General features: G+C 51.4%; 1 protein-coding gene across 1 annotated transcript; it reads left to right on the top strand.

The window, feature by feature from the left end:
- The first annotated feature begins 5953 nt into the window (after positions 1–5953).
- On the top strand, positions 5954–19392 carry FNDC4 (fibronectin type III domain containing 4). Its single transcript, XM_032184658.1, has 6 exons — positions 5954–6129; positions 11231–11346; positions 11877–12081; positions 12933–13022; positions 14351–14484; positions 17695–19392. Exons 1-6 carry the CDS (start codon positions 6057–6059, stop codon positions 17725–17727), a joined length of 651 nt encoding a protein of 216 aa, XP_032040549.1. The 5' UTR covers positions 5954–6056; the 3' UTR covers positions 17728–19392.
- Positions 19393–19842: the final 450 nt, after the last annotated feature.

Raw genomic sequence — 19842 nt, 5'->3', positions numbered from 1 at the left:
TCGTGCAGGTTTGTCCTCCTTCACATGCCACCCTGCCTCTTCACCTGGCCTTGCAGAGCGCTGCTTATCTAGTGCAGGTTGATATACCACCTCAAAATGGAGGCATGTGGAGAAGCCAGGCTGGCTGGCAAGCACATTGTCTCTTCTTCATCTGTGCAATTTCAGCTTTGCTCCCAAATAATGAGAACAATTGCACAGTCAGCACAAGCAAACACAGTGAGCAGATGCTAGTCAGTTTTGCAGATGACAAATTACTGTGGCCCTGCCAGAAGCAACATCACAGAGGAGGTACCAGAGGAAAGGCAGCAAGACAGCAGTCTTGTTGGGAGGGCTGGAACCAGATTGGCATCCCTCAGTCTCATGCTGAGAGAAGCAACTGGCACAAGTTCCTGTGCAGGCCAGGCCATCATGGTTGAGTCCTACCTATACATAACAGGCCATTCCTATCTCTGTAGCAGTCTTGTATATACTTGGAAGCTACCAAGCTAAAGAGAAGCTGTTAGAACATCCCTCTCATTTTCATACCTTCTAGGCTAAACAACCCAGGCTAACTCAGGCTTTCACCATAAGCTGATTTGCCTAAACCTCGCTCTCAGCACTCTCCTGAAGATCAAATTCCTGACTGGACACCAAACCCCAGAAGAGGAACCAGCACTACCCAGCAGCAGATCAGGCATCTGAACTAGATCAGGCATCTTGAAGACTTTGTGCCCATTTACACATCAGTGCATGACACTTGCTTTTATATGGCAGCTGGTCACTGCAGAGCAGTGTTCTGTTTTGGATGCAGCATTTGCCCAGTGCTCCTCATACTGTTCTCACTAGGATTAGCTTTCCTGCCCCAGGTTCCACGCTTTGTACATTTTTCTTAAACAAAGAGGGTCAATAACTTCCAGCATTCATGGGCTTGATGCCCATTGTACTACTGGATTCTTTTGCTATCAATACACTTGTCAAATCCTTTTTTCACTTTACCAGGCTCTTAGCTTCAATGCCTTCACATGTTATACATGATCTAAAAAACAAAATAAAACCACAAAACCTATACACAGAAAGGTGTGAGCAGTAACTTTATTAATCAGGGATTGTCATACTGTATCAATACACAGGACACCCACATCTCAAACACCATATACTGGTTATTCCATCTTAAAGTAGTATAAAAAAACTGAGCAGCTGCAAAAGATAATAAGGATTTACAGTGACACAAACGATGCAGTGCATATGCATAGCAGCAAACAATTATTAACTGTCTCTTACAATAGAAAGTGGGAAGGACCAAAAGAAATAATTGGGCAGCTGGTCTAAAACCAACAGAATAAATTACTTTTCACATTGCACATAATTATATAACTAAACTCTTAACTTCACAATACCCTGTGATAATCAGAAGTATTAATGTCTTTTCTTGGACATCAGTGAACTACCCCCAGACCAATTATGGTAAAAAATACCATCACCAAATGAACAAAAAAGAAAAAGGAGGATCAGGAGTTATTAGTGACTAGCTTAGGAACTTTCCATATTTCATAAAGATTATAGTCTCAAAGAGTTAGCACCTACAACCTGGTGAAGAATCTAGGCCAATTCCTTGGCTGAAGACAAGGGGGGACATAGAGGGCTACACCTCTTCCTCGCCTCCCCTGCCTGTCCTTCCTAAACAGTCTGTATCCTTCCATTCCAACATTCCAGTCACAGGAGCCATCCCACCACTTCTCCATAATGCCAGTGAGGCCATAGCCCTGCAGGCATGCATATATCTCTAACTCTTGTTTGTTCTCCATGCTATGTGCATTAGCATTGAGACATGTTGGGCCCCTGATGAGGCTGACTTACTGGCTGGGCTGGTTTCAATTCCTTTGTGCTGATCTTCAGGTGCTCTCCTGCTGGCCCATGACCCTTCTTCAGGCTCTGGGCATCTGTGACTGACACTGGGATCAAACTGGTAGAAGTGGGATGGATTGAGGTTCCCCGCCTGCCCCAGCAACTTTAGTTTAAAGCCCTCTTCACCAGCTTGTCAAGTCTATGATCAAAGATGCTCTTCCCCTTCCTTCTCTAACAGGTGGACCCCATCAGACCCTCATCAGATAGGTCAGTGATTCAGAGTACGCAAGGAAGGACCTGACTTAAGTTTTTTGGGTTAGAGCTGCAGTATGACCTGAAGCAGTTTGATACCAATACATTGATTTGTGCTTGCTGCCTACTGGGCTGCCTGAACAGACTAACCTGTACCAAAGTACAGTCAGTGGTAAAGAGCCTAAATCCTTGGCTGGTGGCAAAGACAAGAAGTGGAGCAGTTAATATTAATGCCAACCATCAGGTTAACAGTCAGCTTTGCAATAACCAAGTGTGGATCAGACCTCAGTTACAGTGACCAAGAAGGAACATGTCTTGCAAGATAAGAGACAACTAGGAATCTGTTTGTTCCTCTAAATCCTCTTGCATTCACATTCTGCAGTTGCCAGCTTTATCCTTTACTTTCCTTGTCAGTTCCCTCTCTAGCATGCAGATAGAGGGAGGGGTAGCTTTCCAGCATGACTCTTCTGGGAAAGCAAGATCAGACTCTCCATCCTTCTAACCACTGCTGATTGCAGCTACAAGAAAGCTCAGCATAGGAAGGACATATTCCACGAATCCACCAAGAGCGTCTAAAAAGTAGCACTGAACAGCCTAGACAGGACCGAAAGACCATCATACCTGCCTTACACCTGCAAAGTTTTTTTTATCCTTCTCCTTTATCCTTTACTTCTCTGGGCAACCTGCTCCAGTGTCTCACCACCCTTTACTCAGAGAGTGGTGAGGCACTGGAACAGGTTTCCCAGAGAAGTTGTGGATGCCCCACCCCCAGAGGTGTTCAAGGCCAGGCTGGATGGGGTCCTGGCAAACCTGATCTAGTAGGTGGCATCCCTGCCTATGGCAGGAGGGTTGGAACTAGATGATCTTTAAGGTTCTGTAATAAATGGCTAAGTCCCAAATAAGATTACAATCAAAGTTTACAATTTATTAAACAAATAGAGGTAAGCAAACAGCGCTGGGTGCGCCGGGAGTCTCCGCTCCACGAAGACGCACACAAGTTACATCAGGTGGCTGGTTTTTATGCTCCTAGGCTAATACATATTTATCACCACTTTTGGAAAAGGCAGGGTTATTATAATTAGTTTCCCAGGACCCGAACCATCCCATGGACACATGTGTATCACTCTCCGGTGGTCCCTCTGGGGGTCGCTTGTACTGAAGGCTCGTAGTCTTCCTCCCAAGCTTTGTCCTTCGGTCATTCTTCAGCTTCCCCCCTCTCCTTATTTAGTAGTCTCTGGGCCACATGTCAGAAAGTTGTGTCTCGTGCAATAGTCAGCAGTTATCTCAAAAAACTCCCCCCTATTCTCTTATCTCCCAGACCTCTGTCGACATGAACTGCTAGACCATTCTTTTGCAAGATACAAGAACTATATACACTAACCACTCTGTATCTCTTGGACTTGTGGTTATTTATACATCATATTTCACAGTTCTTTTCAACCCAAGCCATTCGGTGATTCTATGATTCTAAAATTCACCTAGGTTCTGTGAGACTTCCTTTTTCACCTGGCTGGAACTTGTCCCTTGTGCAGACACTGCAGATTACATCCCTCCCGTAGCAACAGCACTACCCTGGTCTTCCACAGCTCTCCTCCAAAGCACAAACCAGTTCTCCTGTAACTCAAAAAGGCCTCCTGAAGTGACCATAGGAGAATTTGAGGAGCCCTAGTGCACTGAACTATGCATGCATGTGTCCACACTTGCATGTGTGCACACACTAATGTATTGTTGCTGCAGCTCGACCACAACCAGGGCATGGTCTAGCCGCTATTTAGCTCTTGATGTGCTACATGGTCAGGACAACACAGGATGCAGAAAAGGACATCATCTAGACAGCCAGGAGCCCCAGGAGCCCCTGAGTCTGCCCTAAGTTGTAGGTAAGCTGAACCACTTCAGCAGTCCCTTAGAGCCAAAGGAACTCACAGGTTTCTGCTTGGTTTCACTCCTGCTTCCAGTTTCCCTGGCTCCACTCAGGTCTTTACAAAAATTCAGACTGAGAGTATAGTCCAAATGTTTCTTAAACTCCAATAGGCTTGGTGCCGTGACTATGTTGCTGGGGAGTCCGTTCCAGCATGTGACAACCCTCTCGGTGTAGAACCTTTTCTTGATATCCAGCCTGAACCTCCCCTGTCTCAGCTTGACACCATTCCCTGGGGTCCTATCACTGGTCACCAGAAAGAATAGATCAGCACCTACCCTTCCACTCCCCCTCATGAGGAAGCTGTAGGCTGTGATGAGGTCTCCCCTCTGCTTCCTCTTTTCCAGGCTGAACAGGCCAAGTAACCTCAGCCGCTCATATATGCACCTGAGGCCCTCTAGGCCCTTCACCATCTTTATAGCCCTTCTCTGGACACTTCAACAGTTTCATGTCCTTTTTGCACTGAGGTACCCAAAACTGCACACAGTACTCAAGGTGAAGCCGCACCAGCGCAGAGTAGAGCGGGACAATCACTTTCCTCGACTGACTAGCAATCCCGTGCTTGATGCACCCCAGGATATGGTTGGCCCTCCTGGCTACCAGGGCACACTGCTGGCTCATATTCAACTCGCTATGAACCAAAACCCCCAGATCCCTCTCTGCAGGGCTGTTCTCCAGCATCTCACCCCCAAGTCTGTACATAAGACATATTAGACTGGTGCTGCCTCCCCTGGGGGTAGGACACAATCCATGGCCATTGCCATGCCCTCAAGCTCATGTGGAACAGCACCTCAGAGGGGCAAGAGCATTCCCAGCTCCAGAGGAGCCAGTGAGACTGTGCTGGGGGCACCAGCCTGGATGCCTGCAATCTGCCAGTGACCTAACAACTGTGACCCTAATGGGTGATGCTATGATGGTATTCACAAGTGTAGTGGCTCTGCAGCTGGGCGTAGCCATGGCCTCACTACCCAGTATGCATGCCTATATGTGGAGCCTCCCTACACTGACCTCCACACACACACACACACACCTTGGATGCAGGCCCCTCACAGCATCCGTATGCTCATGGATGAACCCTCCAGACCAGCTACAGCCAGTGCTCAGTAGCCGTAGAGGCTGTACCATTGTGGTACACAGGGCTGTGCCACTGGGGAATGGAAGCAATGGTAGTCACAGGGAAGAGGAGGACACAGCACCATGGGCCACAGCACATGGTAAGAGGGCAGCACGTATACCAGGAGATAGGCCTAGGCTGGGAGGCAGCCTGGAAAAGGGGATGCTAGCAATGGGTCCATGTGACAACACTTGAAAACAGTGGTGTGTAATAGGGGCAGCCAGAGAGCACCCCTGCAAGAAAGGCATGTGTGTACCAGAGTGCCCATGCATTATGGGCACGTTAGAGGGTGGTGCAGACTGGTAACACATATGAATTTAGTATGGGCACATGTGTGAGAGCACCAGTGCAGTGCAACACACATGCAAGACAGCCCAGGCCACACAGACATGCATGTGCTCACGGAAGAGGTGCCTGGTCTCTGGGGCACTGCCAGCAGTGCCAGGAGGGCAGGGTGAAGATGCTATGGAGAGGGTGCACCAGTGCCAGTTACCGGTGGGTGTCGTACTGGGGAGGGTTGGCACTGGGTATTACTGGGGGGACAGCACAGGGAGGGCTGGAAGTGGTGATTACTAGGGGTATGGCATGAGGGGCCGGCACTGGTGGCTGCTGGGGAACGACGCAGGCGGCGCCGCCGGTGGTTATGAGGGAGGCGGCACTGGCGGGCATGGGGACACAGCGCAGGGGCGCGCGGCCGTTTCGGGGGCGGCGCCGGCGGTTTCGGGGTACGGCTCGGGGCGGCGCCGGCGGTCGCTGCGGTGCCGCGCGGGGGCGGGGGCGCTGGGCGGAGCCGGGCCGGGGGAGGACCGGGCGGCCGTCCCGCCCCCCCGCGCTGCGGCCGGGGCTCGGCCCCGCTCGGTCCCCCGGCGCAGGGAGCCGGGCCGGTGCCAGGGCTGGTGCCCGGGCCAGGGCCGCAGACCCGGGCGCTCCTGCGTCGGCCCCGCCGCCATGGCCCATTTCTCGGCGTACCTGAACCCCGTCCTCGTGCTCTTTAGCTGCGACCTCTGCTTGGTGCGAGCCAGTAAGTGCCGCCGGGGCGCACGGACGGGCGGCGGGGGACGGGTCGGGCCGGGCCGCGCAGAACAGCGCTCGCTGCCGCGGTGCCCGGGCGGCGGGCGGGGGCTGGCGCTCGCCAGTGCCGGGCGCCGTCCCGTGTGTCCGCCCTGCCCCTCTCCCGGCCCCGGCCCGGGACGCCGGGCGCCAGCCCCCTCCCGCCGGCCTCCCCCCCCTCGGGACTGGCGTTCCCTGTCCAGCCCGGCACGGGGCGCGCGTGGCGGGGCGGCCCCGCATGGCCTTGGCCGCGGCCCGAGGGGCCTGGCCCGGGCAGCCCGTGCTCCCCGGGACAGCCCCGCAGCGGCTGCGCCCTGCCCCGGGGTGTCGTGGTCTCTAAGCCATCCGTGCCTTCAGTCGTGTTGCATCCCCGTGGGACCGGGATGAGCTTGTGTGGCGGTGCTGCCCTCCCTTAACGTGACACTAGGCTCTGCCGTACCCCAGGCGCCTGGAGTTGCCGGCTGTGGCTTCGGCTTGTGAAGCCTGCCACTTCTGGGCTGGGCTGTCGGGGAACGCAGCCCCTCCTTGTTCCCCAGTAGAGGAGAGCGTCCATGTTTCCCATCTGTGCTGCTCACCAATGAGCTCTGGGTCCTGAGAGAATGAACGCGCAAGGGCAGAGATGCTCCAGTACTGTAAAATGGTCCACAAGCTGGCCTCTGATTGATAGACATCCCGGTGTTTCACATTGCAGCATGCCTTCATGCCTTGCTGACTTGCTTTCTCTAGGCTGGTGTTTGCTCAGAGGCCGAGGTATGTCTGTACCCCAGGTACCTCTGTCCTTTCTTCCCTTGACTCATCTGAATAACCTGTGCCAGTGGCAGCCTTCTGATATCTATTCACCTCTTGTCACATTAGTGATGCAGTAAATTGCCAGTATCAGGCATGTTCTGATAACCTGCCATGGCAGAACTGGACTGCTTTATTATGTGCTTGGCCTTGTGTCCCTTGGCAGTCTCCTTGCACAATATGAACTACGTGGCCTGCTGGATTCAGGTAGAAATGCAGTCAGGGTTGTTTAGAAGGGAGCACTTATTTTTAGTTGTGCAGTCTGATGCTTACTTCCCTGCTGCACAGATAAGTTGGACAAACATCTGTGTGCCCTTGAGCAGCAGTCCCAAGGGCAGTGGCCCAGGTGCATGTGAGTTCCTCCTCTCTGGAGTCAGAGCAAGATGGGAAAATGCCAGTGGGCCTGTGCCCCATCCCTGTGCAGAGCCACATCTGTTAATGCCACTCTTACAGGGCATCTGTCCAACCCTTTCTCTGACCTACAGAGGCAAGCTGTGTGGGAGAGCTAGTCAAGTGCCCAGCTGTCTACAGGTCATCCCTCACTGCTTCCCAACCTCAGTCTTCAGTGCTGCCAACTCCAGTGCACAGGAGCAATTCTTCCCACCTCTTCAGCAGGCCTGAAAGGAATGCACTGCTGTACTGTCAGTAGAAAAGAGTGCACCAGGCCATAAGGTAGTGATTATTCTTTCTGTGGTGGTGCCCGATTCTGAATATGACTTTAATCAAAAGTGAAGCTGAATAACTTATAAATGATGCAGAATCATTAGCAATTAATGTATTGTTCAGGGCTTAACTGTGGCATGCTTGTTCCTAAAGAACCCAGCAGAGAGCTGGAGGATCATGGCTTTACAGAAATGTTTTTAATAGTTGGTATCAGAATATATATATTTTTAGAGCCCTTGTACTCGCAGATCTTTATGGCAGCAGCTCTGGTATGAGACTGCTCTAACCTCAGCTGTAGAGCAGACAGGAAAACATAGGCTTCATGTGGGGATCGCATGCAAACTTCTTGTGGTGCAGGCTGTCCTTTGGAGGTCTTGTCCTAATGACTGTCATTGAGTTATCTTGTATCTCCTTGGGGTTAATCATTGTCCTCTATTTCCAGGGTGACTTTCTGTAGTTTCAGCTTCTGAAACTTCTTGTCCTCTCTCTTTCTGCTAGATGTACAAATCCCACATGCTTATAATGTCTTCTCTGCAGTTTGCTGAACTGTGAAATGACTAAGTGACGTGGATTTTTCCAATGAAGAACTGCAGCCTGGATGCCTTCAGATCTCATTGTCACACAGGTTCTCAGGTCCACTTGCCTGGAGCCTGCACTAACTGTGTTTGCAATGCACGAGGTCTGAAGCACTGACTAGCCATGTGCACTGTGGCTCTTCCATGCCTGTATGTCCTCTTGCTATCCCCTCTCTCCCTTTTGGCCATATGGGGACTGGTTCTGGGAATTACAGCAGGACGTTCTGGCTTCGGGTGTACTCCCTTTGTAGTTTGACACAAGGGTGGTATCCCCCTGGGACACTCTGCTGCTACCAGTAAGAGTCCCAACAAAGGGCCTGTTTAAGCTCTGTCTAGGTAGAACTTCATAGAATCATAGAATGTCCTGAGCTGGAAGGTACCCAGAAGGATCATTGAGTCCAACTCCTGGATCTACATAAGTCTGAGTAATAATTAAACCATATGTCTGAGAGCTTCCAAATGCTTCTTGAACTTCAACAGGTTTGACTCCATGGCCACTTCCCTGGGGGATCTGTTCCAGTGCCCAATCACCCTGTCATTGAAGAACCATTTCCTGATCTGTACCTCCCTTGACACAGCTTCATGCTGTTCTGTCAGTGGTCACTAGAAAGAAGAGATTGGCACCTGTCCCTCCACTCCCCCTCATGAGCCTTGCTGGCTGACAGGGTGCTATCTACAAACAGCATTGTAATTTAAAATTGTAATTTTGCTTTTTGTTGTATGACACTTGCACAGTGGTCATGGCTGGACCAGAAAACAGAGCCCATCTGTGGTGAGCTCAGCCCTTGTGTGCACAGGATACACATTCCTCAGTCAGTGGGCTATGTATGTCTCAGGACTGCAGCTCTATTCAGCCTGTTTTGCTTTTGGCTTCTGGGAGATCAGAGTGTGCAGACAAAGACATGGCTCAGTGATTCCCTCTCACAGGGTGGAGTGATGAACAGGATCCCCACTGACAAAACTCTAAGGAGACACACTTTCATGGGATAAAGGATATTCAAGGGAGTCTTTAAAGCCTTTCCTGTTTGTCAGCCTTCTGTTCTGATGAGATGACACGGAATACTATGATGTCCTCATTTGCATTGTCTCCTGTGATTATACCTCCTGGTATAATGCAGCAGGCTTTTGCTAGGGAGGCACTTGCTCCCAGTGTCTCTCTGGGAAATTGTTTTCTGGGATCTGTGTGTGACTGTCCTGGCTGTCTTAGTTGTCCTTGACAGACCATAATCCTGCATGTTTCAGAGTGGTAATCGCAATTTTCCTGGTTTGATCTGCCCAGGAGCCAGATATATTCAAATGTGAATGAATGCATTTCAGTGGTTGAACTATAAAAAATGACCTTTCCTAGTCACTCCTACGTTTTTTTGTTGGTGTTGTTATGGTGGTCTTTTTCTCCTGTTTCCAAATCCCCCCTGCGGCTCTTTGTTTACCTGTGTAAGTCACAGCATTGAACCTGTACTACACAAGCAGCTTGTAGAAGGACACTGTCGTGTTTACAGGGAGAGAAGACACAGGAACAGCAACTTCACTGTCTTCCTTACACACTCATGTATTTAATTTCTAGACAGAATTTGTCTATGTGTGCAAGTCTGCCGACCTTTGAAGAATTCTGCCATGTTCTTCTTAGTGCTATGAAATCTCAAATTAGCAATGGTGCAGGCCATGGGTCAATCAGACCACCTTTCTGAAGAACAGCAATAGTTAAGTGTTGTTATCGGCTTTACAGCTGATGGCATTGCATTGCTGGGAAAGTTAGCTCTGCCCTCTATGCTGGGCTCTCCTCCCCAGCTTAGAGCAGGGGGTAATACCAGGCAGACGAGATGGCCAGATTGAGTTCCATAGTGTGTTTATTCCAAGCTGTCCCATTTTTCTGTCACAGTTGATATATAAATACTGTGTCTGTGCTGCTTCCTACGCAGTTCTGGATGGTGTGCCAGGCATTGGCGATGTGCACATCCACAGAGCAGCCCCAGAGCTTGGAGAAACCTCATTTCACTATTACAGTCTTGGTTCAGGAATTGCATTAATGTAAGATTTGTTTGAACTCTGAACCCTACAAAAACATGAGACTTAACTGCCAAGAAACTACTCTGTCTGGGCTGAGCAGCAGCATGTTGTGTCAGGCAGCCCTGCTGTTTGCTGCTGCTGAAGCTGAATGCAGTAAGCTTTCTAACAGATGAAAAATTGAGCAGCAGTGTCCTGCTCAGCCCTGAAGGTACCTCAGATCTGCAAGCAGCTGCCCTCATGAAAAGCTGATGTGAATGCCATTGTTCCCTCTGATGGCAGGATGTCTGCAGTGCTCTGCGACAGCCTACAGAGGCTTTTCCTTTCATTTAATTTTGAGCTGCGGGATCTGGTTAAATTGCAATAAGAGTCTCCTAACCTATTCTGTAATAATTTTTTGCTCAGGACAGGCCTTCATGCATTTCCCATCATGATGTCTGCAAGGTGGAAGGAGCCTACCAGAGTCCCTTCATGTCCTGTGCTGAGTCTGGCAGCACAAGCATGTGGTCAGCACTGCTAATTTCTTTTACATGGAACATGTAATACAAGCAATGGGCTGTGTCTGCCACTGCAAGAAAGCCCTTTATAGAAGAGCCAGTCAAATGCCTCATGAGCTTGTCCTCTTTTCCCACTGTAGTGCAGTGCAGAGGGTGGGGTGAGCACATTTCTCACCAACAGCCAGGTAGAGAGGAGACCTGGACAGTGAGCAATGACTAACAAAGCCAGTAGGTGCCATACAGGGGTAGCTGCACAGGAGTGGCTCTGTGCTGCACCCGCTGCACAGCGGGCAGCTGCCCACTAACCCAGGGAGCACTGTGCAGTGTGTGTGTTGTGGGACTCAGTCTTGTTGACCTGACATGACCCTCCTGTCCTGGGGAAAGATTCAAGGGAGGAACTGCTCCCTGTAGCCCTGGTCAGCATGCTGCAATGGGCAGCTGTTGAATAAGACCCCCATGATGGTGTGCGGGGGTAGGTGCCTTTTCTGAGAGATCTTCTTTTGCCTCTTTCATGTGCTTTGCCTCGGTCCCTCCCTGGCTCACCCAGACAGGCCACCGTCCCCTGTCAACGTGACTGTGACGCAGCTGAAGGCAAACTCTGCCACAGTCTCCTGGGATGTTCCAGAAGGAGATGTGGTCATCGGCTACGCCATCTTACAGCAGGTATCCAGGCTTTGTTCCCAGTAGTCTGGGGACTACTCTCAGTGATTTACCAACATGCTCCTGTCAGCCCTTTTGCTGCAGCTTGGAGCTCCTTTGGCACATGCCTGAGGACACCTCCACTGTTGAGCAACCTTTGCTGGGGTTCCCTGTCTAAGCCATCTATGCTGAGGGTGGTGGGGAGGGGCACAGCAGACTGTGGGCTGTATTGTGGAGTGGCTATCCCTCCAGTGGCTTCTCTGCGATTTCTTTGGATGAGGACAGTGCTCCAGCCACAAGATAACCCTTCCTTGCTTGCCTTGCTCCACCTCCACATCCCCAGGTAGTGGTGAGTTCTCCAGGGAGGCACTTGGCTCTTTGGCCATGCAGGGATGCTGTGTAGCAAGGTGCTAGCCAGTCTGGCCCATCCCAGGGGTGTATGATTGGAAGGAAGGAGCAAGAGCACTGTGCCCAGCACAGCCTTGCAGATGGGGGCCTGTGTGTGGTGCAGCTGGGAACAGCCTCCTGGGGATGACAGCTCTTCACTCTGGCAGCGGCAAGATGGACAGATGCAGCGCTTCATCCGGGAGGTGAACACCACCAACCGGGCCTGCGTGCTGTGGGACTTGGCAGAAGATGCTGATTACATCATCCAAGTGCAGAGTATCGGCCTGTATGGGGAAAGTCAGGCCAGTAAGCGTGTCCACTTCCGGACCCTGAAGGAGACCGACCGCCTCCCCTCCAACAGCTCCAACCAAGGTGAGGCAGCTCCTTCCAGTTTGCCCAAGTGCCACTGGTGGGGGCAGACCTGGAGGACTCCACAGCACACAGGCAGGGATTCAGCAACCAGTGAGCAAAGTTCTGACCTCGGTAGCCAGCTGCCTGGGATGCACAGGGTCATACGGGCTGCTGTTGTGTTTACCATGACCATGGTGAAAGCCCAAACAGTGCTTTATAGCCCTCCTGTCCTAGATCTTGGCAACCTGTTCAGCTGAGCAAGCTAGTACATCCAAACTGCTGCCCATAGGAAGTAAATATTGAATTGTCTCTCAGATCTACCAGCCTGCAAGCTACCAAAGGACAAATATGAGAACCCCATAGTCTTCTTTCCTCTTCATACCCATGTTGTGCCTTTTGCCTTGGGATTGCCTAAATGTTGGCCATTAATCCGAGAGAGATGACGCACAGGGTGGGTCCATCAGGCCTGGACTCTCTCCAGCGCTAGCAATGAGTGGATAACAGGGCAAGCAGATGAGATGCTTTCCTCAGGACTTTTTTTCAGCTCAGGGCCTTCCTAAGCAGCCCTGGTCCCTACATAGAGAGTAACCTTAGTGGGCTTCTCTCACATGCATTTTGTAGTCCCTGTTTGAACCCACACAAGCTTTTAGACTCCCTGACCGTATTTGGCAGCAAGAATGGTTTGTCTGACACAGGAAAACCACAGGTTGCATGTCTTCTCCCCAGTCAAGATATCATCCCATGCCTGTTTGTGAGAGGGATGTGGGCCTCTCTTTGTTGCTCCTTCTCAGATCCTTAACTGTTGATGGTCCTGAGATAGGGTCTGGTAGGAGGGTGACTGCTGCATGCTGCCTGGGTGCTCTTCTCCACAGGTGACATCACCATGGAAGGGCTGGACAAAGACAGGCAACTGCAGACAGGCGAAATTATCATCATCGTGGCTGTGCTTCTCATGTGGGCAGGTAAGTGCTGCAAGCAATGTTCTGGCAGGCTGTAACAGAGGCATAGTCTAGGGTGTACAGAGAGGATGGGGATTGGAGAGTGCAGAGGAATAATGGCAATGTTTCAGGCATCCTCCTTCCTAACAAGTCCATTGAACCTCTGTAGGAGCTTGAGCCAATGAGGTGAAAGAAGGAACAACAGCCACTGCTGACCAGTGATGGCCTGAAGCATGTGTGCAGGCTAGCCTGCCTGCTGTCCTGCAAGAGCAGGAGACGATGTGGGATCCAAGCAATACATAATTATGGTGTAGGAGCATCACAGTTGACATTAACTATTGTGTAACTTGGGTCTTATCTATCTTGTTTGATATCGTGATAATATTGCTCCATTGGCTGGTAGTAGCTGTGCCTCAGTCTACTAAAACTGTAACATTTGTGAGCTATTTCTGTACAGCAACCAATTAAAGCCAGTGCCCCAGGAAAGAGCAGGCTGCCCTGGGAGCAAGGAAGCCTCAGATGAAACAGGAGGCTTCTGACACACTACATGGAGCTGTTGTGAATGGGAAATCATTTGTCCCCTACCTTCTTCCCAGTAAGTGAGGATTTTCAAGTGGCATCTTGCAGAAATCTCTCCTCATCCTGGCCTTGAACACTCTTCTAGTGCACTGGAAGAAAATACAAGATGGCTGCTGCTAACTGCACACCTCATGCAGATTGTTGTATCAGAGCACCAACAGTGAGAAATCAGATCCAGGTGGCTGTGATAACACCCTGTAGTTTGAATGGGTCCAACACATTTAATGATTACAGTTTAAAGCATTGCTCCAAAGTCCTGTGCTGATGGTCATAAGATGTGAGGCATGCAGTGCACAAGGTGCTGTAGAATCCTGACAGAGTGATCCACAGTTTGCAGGACAAGAAAAAAACAAGGGTTGGCTTTTGTGAGGACTGCAAGCATCAGGCCAGTAACATCAGTGCCTTGCTGGAGGCACTCAGCACACTCAGCTGCTCACTGACCTAAGGGGCTGTCCCTCTCAGAGTGCCTCAACATCTGCTTTTGGCCACAGAGCACTGAGCCATGCTTATGGTTGAGCACTGAACACCTCACATACCTCATGTGTGCCCTGATAGCTTCAGCTGCATCTTTGCCTTGTCTGCCCAAGGAGATTGGCCTGGCCACACTTGCTGAGTTTTCTGGAATAGCAGTCCAAGCTGGAACAGGTGGCGGTTGTGGGTGACCAGCACCCTGGGTGCCTTGGTCCTGACTGCTCTCTAGCTGTAATGTCATGGGGAGGGGAGGCAGAGGGCAGCCAATGTGAGGGAGTCTTTCATCCCTCCTCTTTCTGCAGCGGTGATCGCCCTCTTCTGCAGACAGTATGACATCATCAAGGACAATGATTCCAACAACAACAAGGAGAAGACAAAGCCATCCTCAGAGCATAGCACGCCAGAGAGACCAACTGGAGGGCTGCTGCGGAGCAAGGTGAGTGGGGAGGGCTGGCATTTGACATCTGCTGTGTCTTAGTGCCTGGACAGGTTCTCACTCTCTCCAGGAATAGAAAGACCCCAACTTATGCTCTCACCCTAAAAACTGAGGACTGCATTGAGCCCTGGCCTCTCTGGGACAGTCTGTATGCCCCCTGGGTGACTGCAGGAGAAACACCAGTAGAGATGGCAGGATATATCCGTTGGGATGGCTCCCATATGGCAGAATGTTATCTGTCCTCTTGCTGTAACAGCCAATGCCTTGGCCCATCACCATGCCTCTCTGAAGCTACACCTCTTCTGCATCCCATAGAGAGGTCCAGGTCCTGCCTATTCAAGCAAAAGGCAGCTGAATTGATCAGCGTTCTTAATATTCCGACATTAGTCTCTCTCTGCTAGCTTTCAGCCTTCTCCAGGGCCTGCTCCAGGCCATCACCACACAGGTCATTCATGAGAAAGACTCCAGAGCTCTTTCCTCACCCTGATGGAGGTACTGTGCCAGGCTGTGGATGGGGATGGACCAGTACTTTCATGTGGCTGTTCCCTTAGCACCTGACACTTCTTTGTTACTCAACAAAGACTGATTTATAACCCTGATACTTGTGTTCTAATGGGACCTTGCATTAGGTTTTTCCTATGGGTCTCATTTGCATTCTCTGTCCATGGTGTGAACTCCATTCAACATGGTGCCTACCGGCCCCTCTGCTTTTATATATCATTGGTTTCCAGGTGATGCCAGGGCAGAAACTTCCTGTTTGGATTTCAAGGGCCCAGTTTTCTCTCCTCCTTCAGGTTTACCAGCTTCCTGATTACTCCTTGCCAAAAATACCCTTCCTCTTGGATTCTCCTGCTCCAGACTCACCCTACTTCAAAAGTGGGTGCACAAGCCCATTCTTGTTTGCTAATTTCATCACCTATACAGGGCTGAAGCACCTCATGGTGTCTTTTTGAATTCACTAGATTCTTGGGATGCTTGCAAGTGATAACACTGCAAGTTTATCCTCACAATCCTTAATTACAAAGCTGGGAACAATACACAGGAAAGAAAAAGCAGTGACATCATTATGCTCTGCATTTGCTTCCACTCCTGGCTTCATGGTCAAGCTGCCGTAAAGTAGCAGACAGTCACAGAATTGTAGGGGTTAAAAGGGACCTCAAGAGATCATTGGGTCCAACCCCCCTGCCAAAGCAGGTTCCCTAGAGCGGGTTGCCCAGGTAGGTATCCAGACAGACCTTGAATATCTCCAGAGAAGGAGACTCCACAACCTCCCTGGGCAGCCTGTCCCAGTGCTCCATCACGCTCACCGTGAAGAAGTTCCTTCGCATGTTGGTGTGGAACTGCCTGGGCTTCATTTTGTGGCCATTACCCCTTGTCCCGTCCCCGCAAACCACTGAAAAGAGGCCGGCCACATCCCCCTGTCTCCCACACCTCACGTATTTATACACATTGATGAGATCCCCTCTCGGTCTTCTCTTCTCCAGGCTGAACAGACCCAGGTCTCTCAGCCTTTCCTCACAGGGAAGATGCTCCAGGCCCTGTATCATCTTTGTGGCCCTCTGCTGGACTCTTTCCAGGAGATCCCTGTCTTTTTCGTACTGGGGAGCCCAGAACTGGACACAGTACTCCAGGTGAGGCCTGACCAGGGCAGAATAGAGGGGGAGGATCACCTCCCTTGACCTGCTGGCCACACTCCTTTTTATGCATGCCAGGATCCCCTTGGCCTTCTTGGCCACCAGGACACACTGCTGGCTCATGGTCAACTTGTCATCCACCAGGACCCCCAGGTCTTTCCCACAGAGCTCCTCTCCAGCAGGTCATCCCCCAGCCTGTACTGATACATGTGGTTGTTCCTTCCCAGGTGCAGGACTCTACACTTGCTCTTGTTAAACCTCATTTGGTTTCTTCCTGCCCAGGTCTCCAGCTTGTCCAGGTCTCGCTGAATGGCAGCACAGCCTTCTGGTGTGTCGGCCACTCCTTCCAGCTTTGTGTCATCGGCATACTTGCTGAGGGTTAACATTATTCCCTCATCAAGGTTGTCGATGAAGATGTTGAACAGGACTGGACCCAGCATCGACCCCTGGGGAACACTGCTAGTCACAGGTCTGCACAACAATGCAGTTCTTGATGTCCCTGTTACAAAGTATAGTGATGGGGACATTCACCTTCTTCCCCTTAATTCGGTGGGTAAGGGCTGCCCTACAAATCACATACAAGTATGACTCCATCCCTTCCCAGTGGTTTCTCTCAATGCATATATCTGCTGTGCTATTCAGTGAGCACGGTCCTTTCAGTGTAAAGGACTGTTCATGCTTGCAACAGTTTTTGAAAAAAATCCACCTCACTACAGGTAGCCTTTAGTTCCTTTGTCACTCTCCAGAGCTGTTGCAGGGCATAACAGTGAGACAGCTTGACATAAGCTGGCCGTATCTGTTCCTCCATTCATCATGCCATGCTTTGTGGATTCTCTGCCCATGGCAGGTGTCCTCCCACACCCTCATGTACCTTTTCTCCTCTGAGCCCTGTATCTACCTTCTCTCCAAGGGCCACAGTTGTAGCATGGGGTGGTGGTTCAACAGTGACCTGCTAAGAACCTCTACACCATATTGGATTGGATGTACTGAAATTTACATGGCAAGGTTTTGGTAGTGGGGGTGGCTTCTTGTGAGAAGTGTCCAGAGGCTGCCTCATGTTAGGTAAGAGCCGGTTCTAGTCAGCTCAAAATGGGACCTGCTGCTGGCCAAAGGTGAGACCAGGTAAATCTAATACACATGACTAGGAACCAGACAGAAGTCACCAAATATCTGCAAGCCCTGGAGGCTGAGGAGTGTGAGGCTGGGTCCCTGGTTCTCCTAGGGGTACTAGGGCACAGCAGTGATCAGAAAGGCTTCCTGGGGAGGCAAGTGTGGTGTGGCTGATGAGACTGACTTGGAGTGAGGCAGCAGCTAATGCAGCTGAGCTACCTGATCCTTCTGTCAGGAGAGATTAATGCAAATAGGTGGGGCTTAAGGGTTAGTTCCATTGGTCTCCTTAGGGAGACACTGAAAGCAGGTCTTTGCTGCAGCACACCCACACCTCAGCCCACATCAGACAGCTCAGCTGCAGCTGGCACCCCTTTTGCAGAAGAGGTGTGCCTGCCGTGGGAGGGTGGGGGCTCTGCCATAGGGTCTGCATCTCAGGTTCTTAGCAAAGCATTTTTTTCTCCCATAGAAGTCTCCCTCTGTCAATATAATCGAGGTATAAGTGCAACACCAGCTCTGCGTCGGGGGTCCTGGGCATCCTGCCAGAGCCGATACAGGCCTTGGAAGAAGAGGCAGCACCAGGCACCCAGCCTGGAACTCTGCATGCGAAGATCTGCGTATCCGAACTTACGCTTTCCCGAGGGCACCTGTCCAGGGACATGCATGGAGCTGGCTCCCAGCTGTGCATGCAGCACACGGCCCTGCCCGTCCCGCATGCCAGGCCCCACTTCCCTGCCACTGTGGAGTGCGGAGCTGAGCAATGGAGTGGGGGGGCACACCCTTACCCCAGGGGGGGCAAGCCTGGGAGAGTAGAGGGGCTGGTGTCCCCTCCTGCTTACAGCCCTGAGGAGAGGCAGCACCCCTGTACTTTGGCGTGGCCAATGGCCTGGGTGCAGCCAGGTGGCACCAGACTCCTGCTCAGGAGATATCCTGGGGCAGACCTTGCTCTCAGCCACTGTGTCAGCCTGGGGGTGGGGTGGGGGGGGTGCAGGAGCTACTCCCCCTTTGGCCCCAAGACAGGGGATGGGGCAGTGCAGGTGGCCCCAGTGCTGCCAGGGAAGTCATAGAGAGGTGGAAGCAGGGTTTGGGAAATCATGGAGAGGTGGCGGGAGGGTCTGTCTGTGGGGCTGGGCACACCTAGTACAGCTGACGAGGGGATCCCTGATGGAAGACAGGCTTCACTGCACCCCATCACTGCAGTGCAGGGGCTTCCTATGCCTCTCCCTGCTGCAGTGCATGAAAACTCAATTGAGAGCATGAGGAGCTAGTGCTGCCACAGTGTCCGATTGGGCTGCAGAATGTGCAGCCAGGGCAGTGCCAGTTGGAGCAATCCTGTGGGGTGCAGTGAGCCTCACAAACCTATGGGAGCAGGCAGGGCCAGTGCACGGCTGTGGCTTTGCCATTTCCCTAGTAGGGCTCACTGTGAGCAATGCCGTGTGCACTCCATGGATAACGTGGAGAGCCCTAGCCTGGTCGCAGCTGTTTTGGCAGGCTGTGTGCTGCAGAGCTCATCACCACTCTGGGGACAACCTTAGCTTCAACAGTGTCATGTCCCGCTCCTGGCTTCTGTCCTGCAAGTGTGTGGTCACTGCTGATACTCCCTCTTCTGGAGCTAGCCCCATGGCCTGCACCAGACTGGCTGATGCCACACAGACCTGTTGGGAAGGTTTGGCCATGAATACCCACAGCTGTTAGATCTCTCATTCAACTGAAGATGGTGTGAGTTGTTAACCATCTTAGGGCTGGTTAACAGTATCTGGATTATTTGTTTCCTGGTGCCTGCAAGCAGAAGTCTATTACTGGGTATCTATATTACTTTGTGTCCGAGGGTGAGGCCTGGCCCAGCTATGCCCTCTTGCCAGAAGCAGGGGAAACAGAGTGACACGATGAGCCACACTGCTACATGGGTAGCTGGTGCCCTGGCTGCTGCACTTCCCTCCATGCTCTGTTCTGTGGCTGGTCACTGAGCTGGGGTGCTGGCTCTGCAGCCCTGGACTCAAGCATCACAGGATCCAGCGTCTTCCAGGAATAAACCTTCCAACAAAGCACTTTCAGGACTCTTCCTTCCAGGTGCTGCTCAGCTCCTGCTGCAGGACTAGACTGGGAAGGGACAGGGTAAGCAACTTCCTGTGGCAGGGTCTTTTCAATAAAAGCATCCTGGCTCAAACGTTGCAGCATTGTCCCTGCAGCATTTCAGGTCTATGCATGTGTGTATGTGCATACATGTACCATTACTTGCACTTATGCATGTGGCCTTTAGGAGACCTGTTCTTGCCAGCTGCATAGAGGGGTTATCATATGTTCTGCAGCAGGTCCTCATCTTGCACTTCTCTCTGGCCTTTGAGGGAGTGCCAATGTTGTAGGCTGGCTCTTGTCATGCTTCTGGACAAGTTGCAGGTAGGTGCAGGGCAGTTACGCATTTTCTGACTGAGGATGGCACCACAGCTACTTCCTCTTCACAAAATGGGCTGCAGAATGCAGGCATCCTGGAAGAAGGGCCAGGAAAAGGAAGATGATGCCAGATCCCAGCAGGCTACTGGCAGGAGAGGACTGTGCTGTTCCCCAGGCAGGTGAGGAGAGGGATACCTGAAGAGCAAAAGCACCATAGTCGTGAGGG

Source organism: Aythya fuligula, chromosome 3, assembly GCF_009819795.1.
Source record: "Aythya fuligula isolate bAytFul2 chromosome 3, bAytFul2.pri, whole genome shotgun sequence".
Lineage (NCBI taxonomy): Eukaryota > Metazoa > Chordata > Aves > Anseriformes > Anatidae > Aythya > Aythya fuligula.
This window is presented reverse-complemented; position numbering and strand designations above follow the sequence as displayed.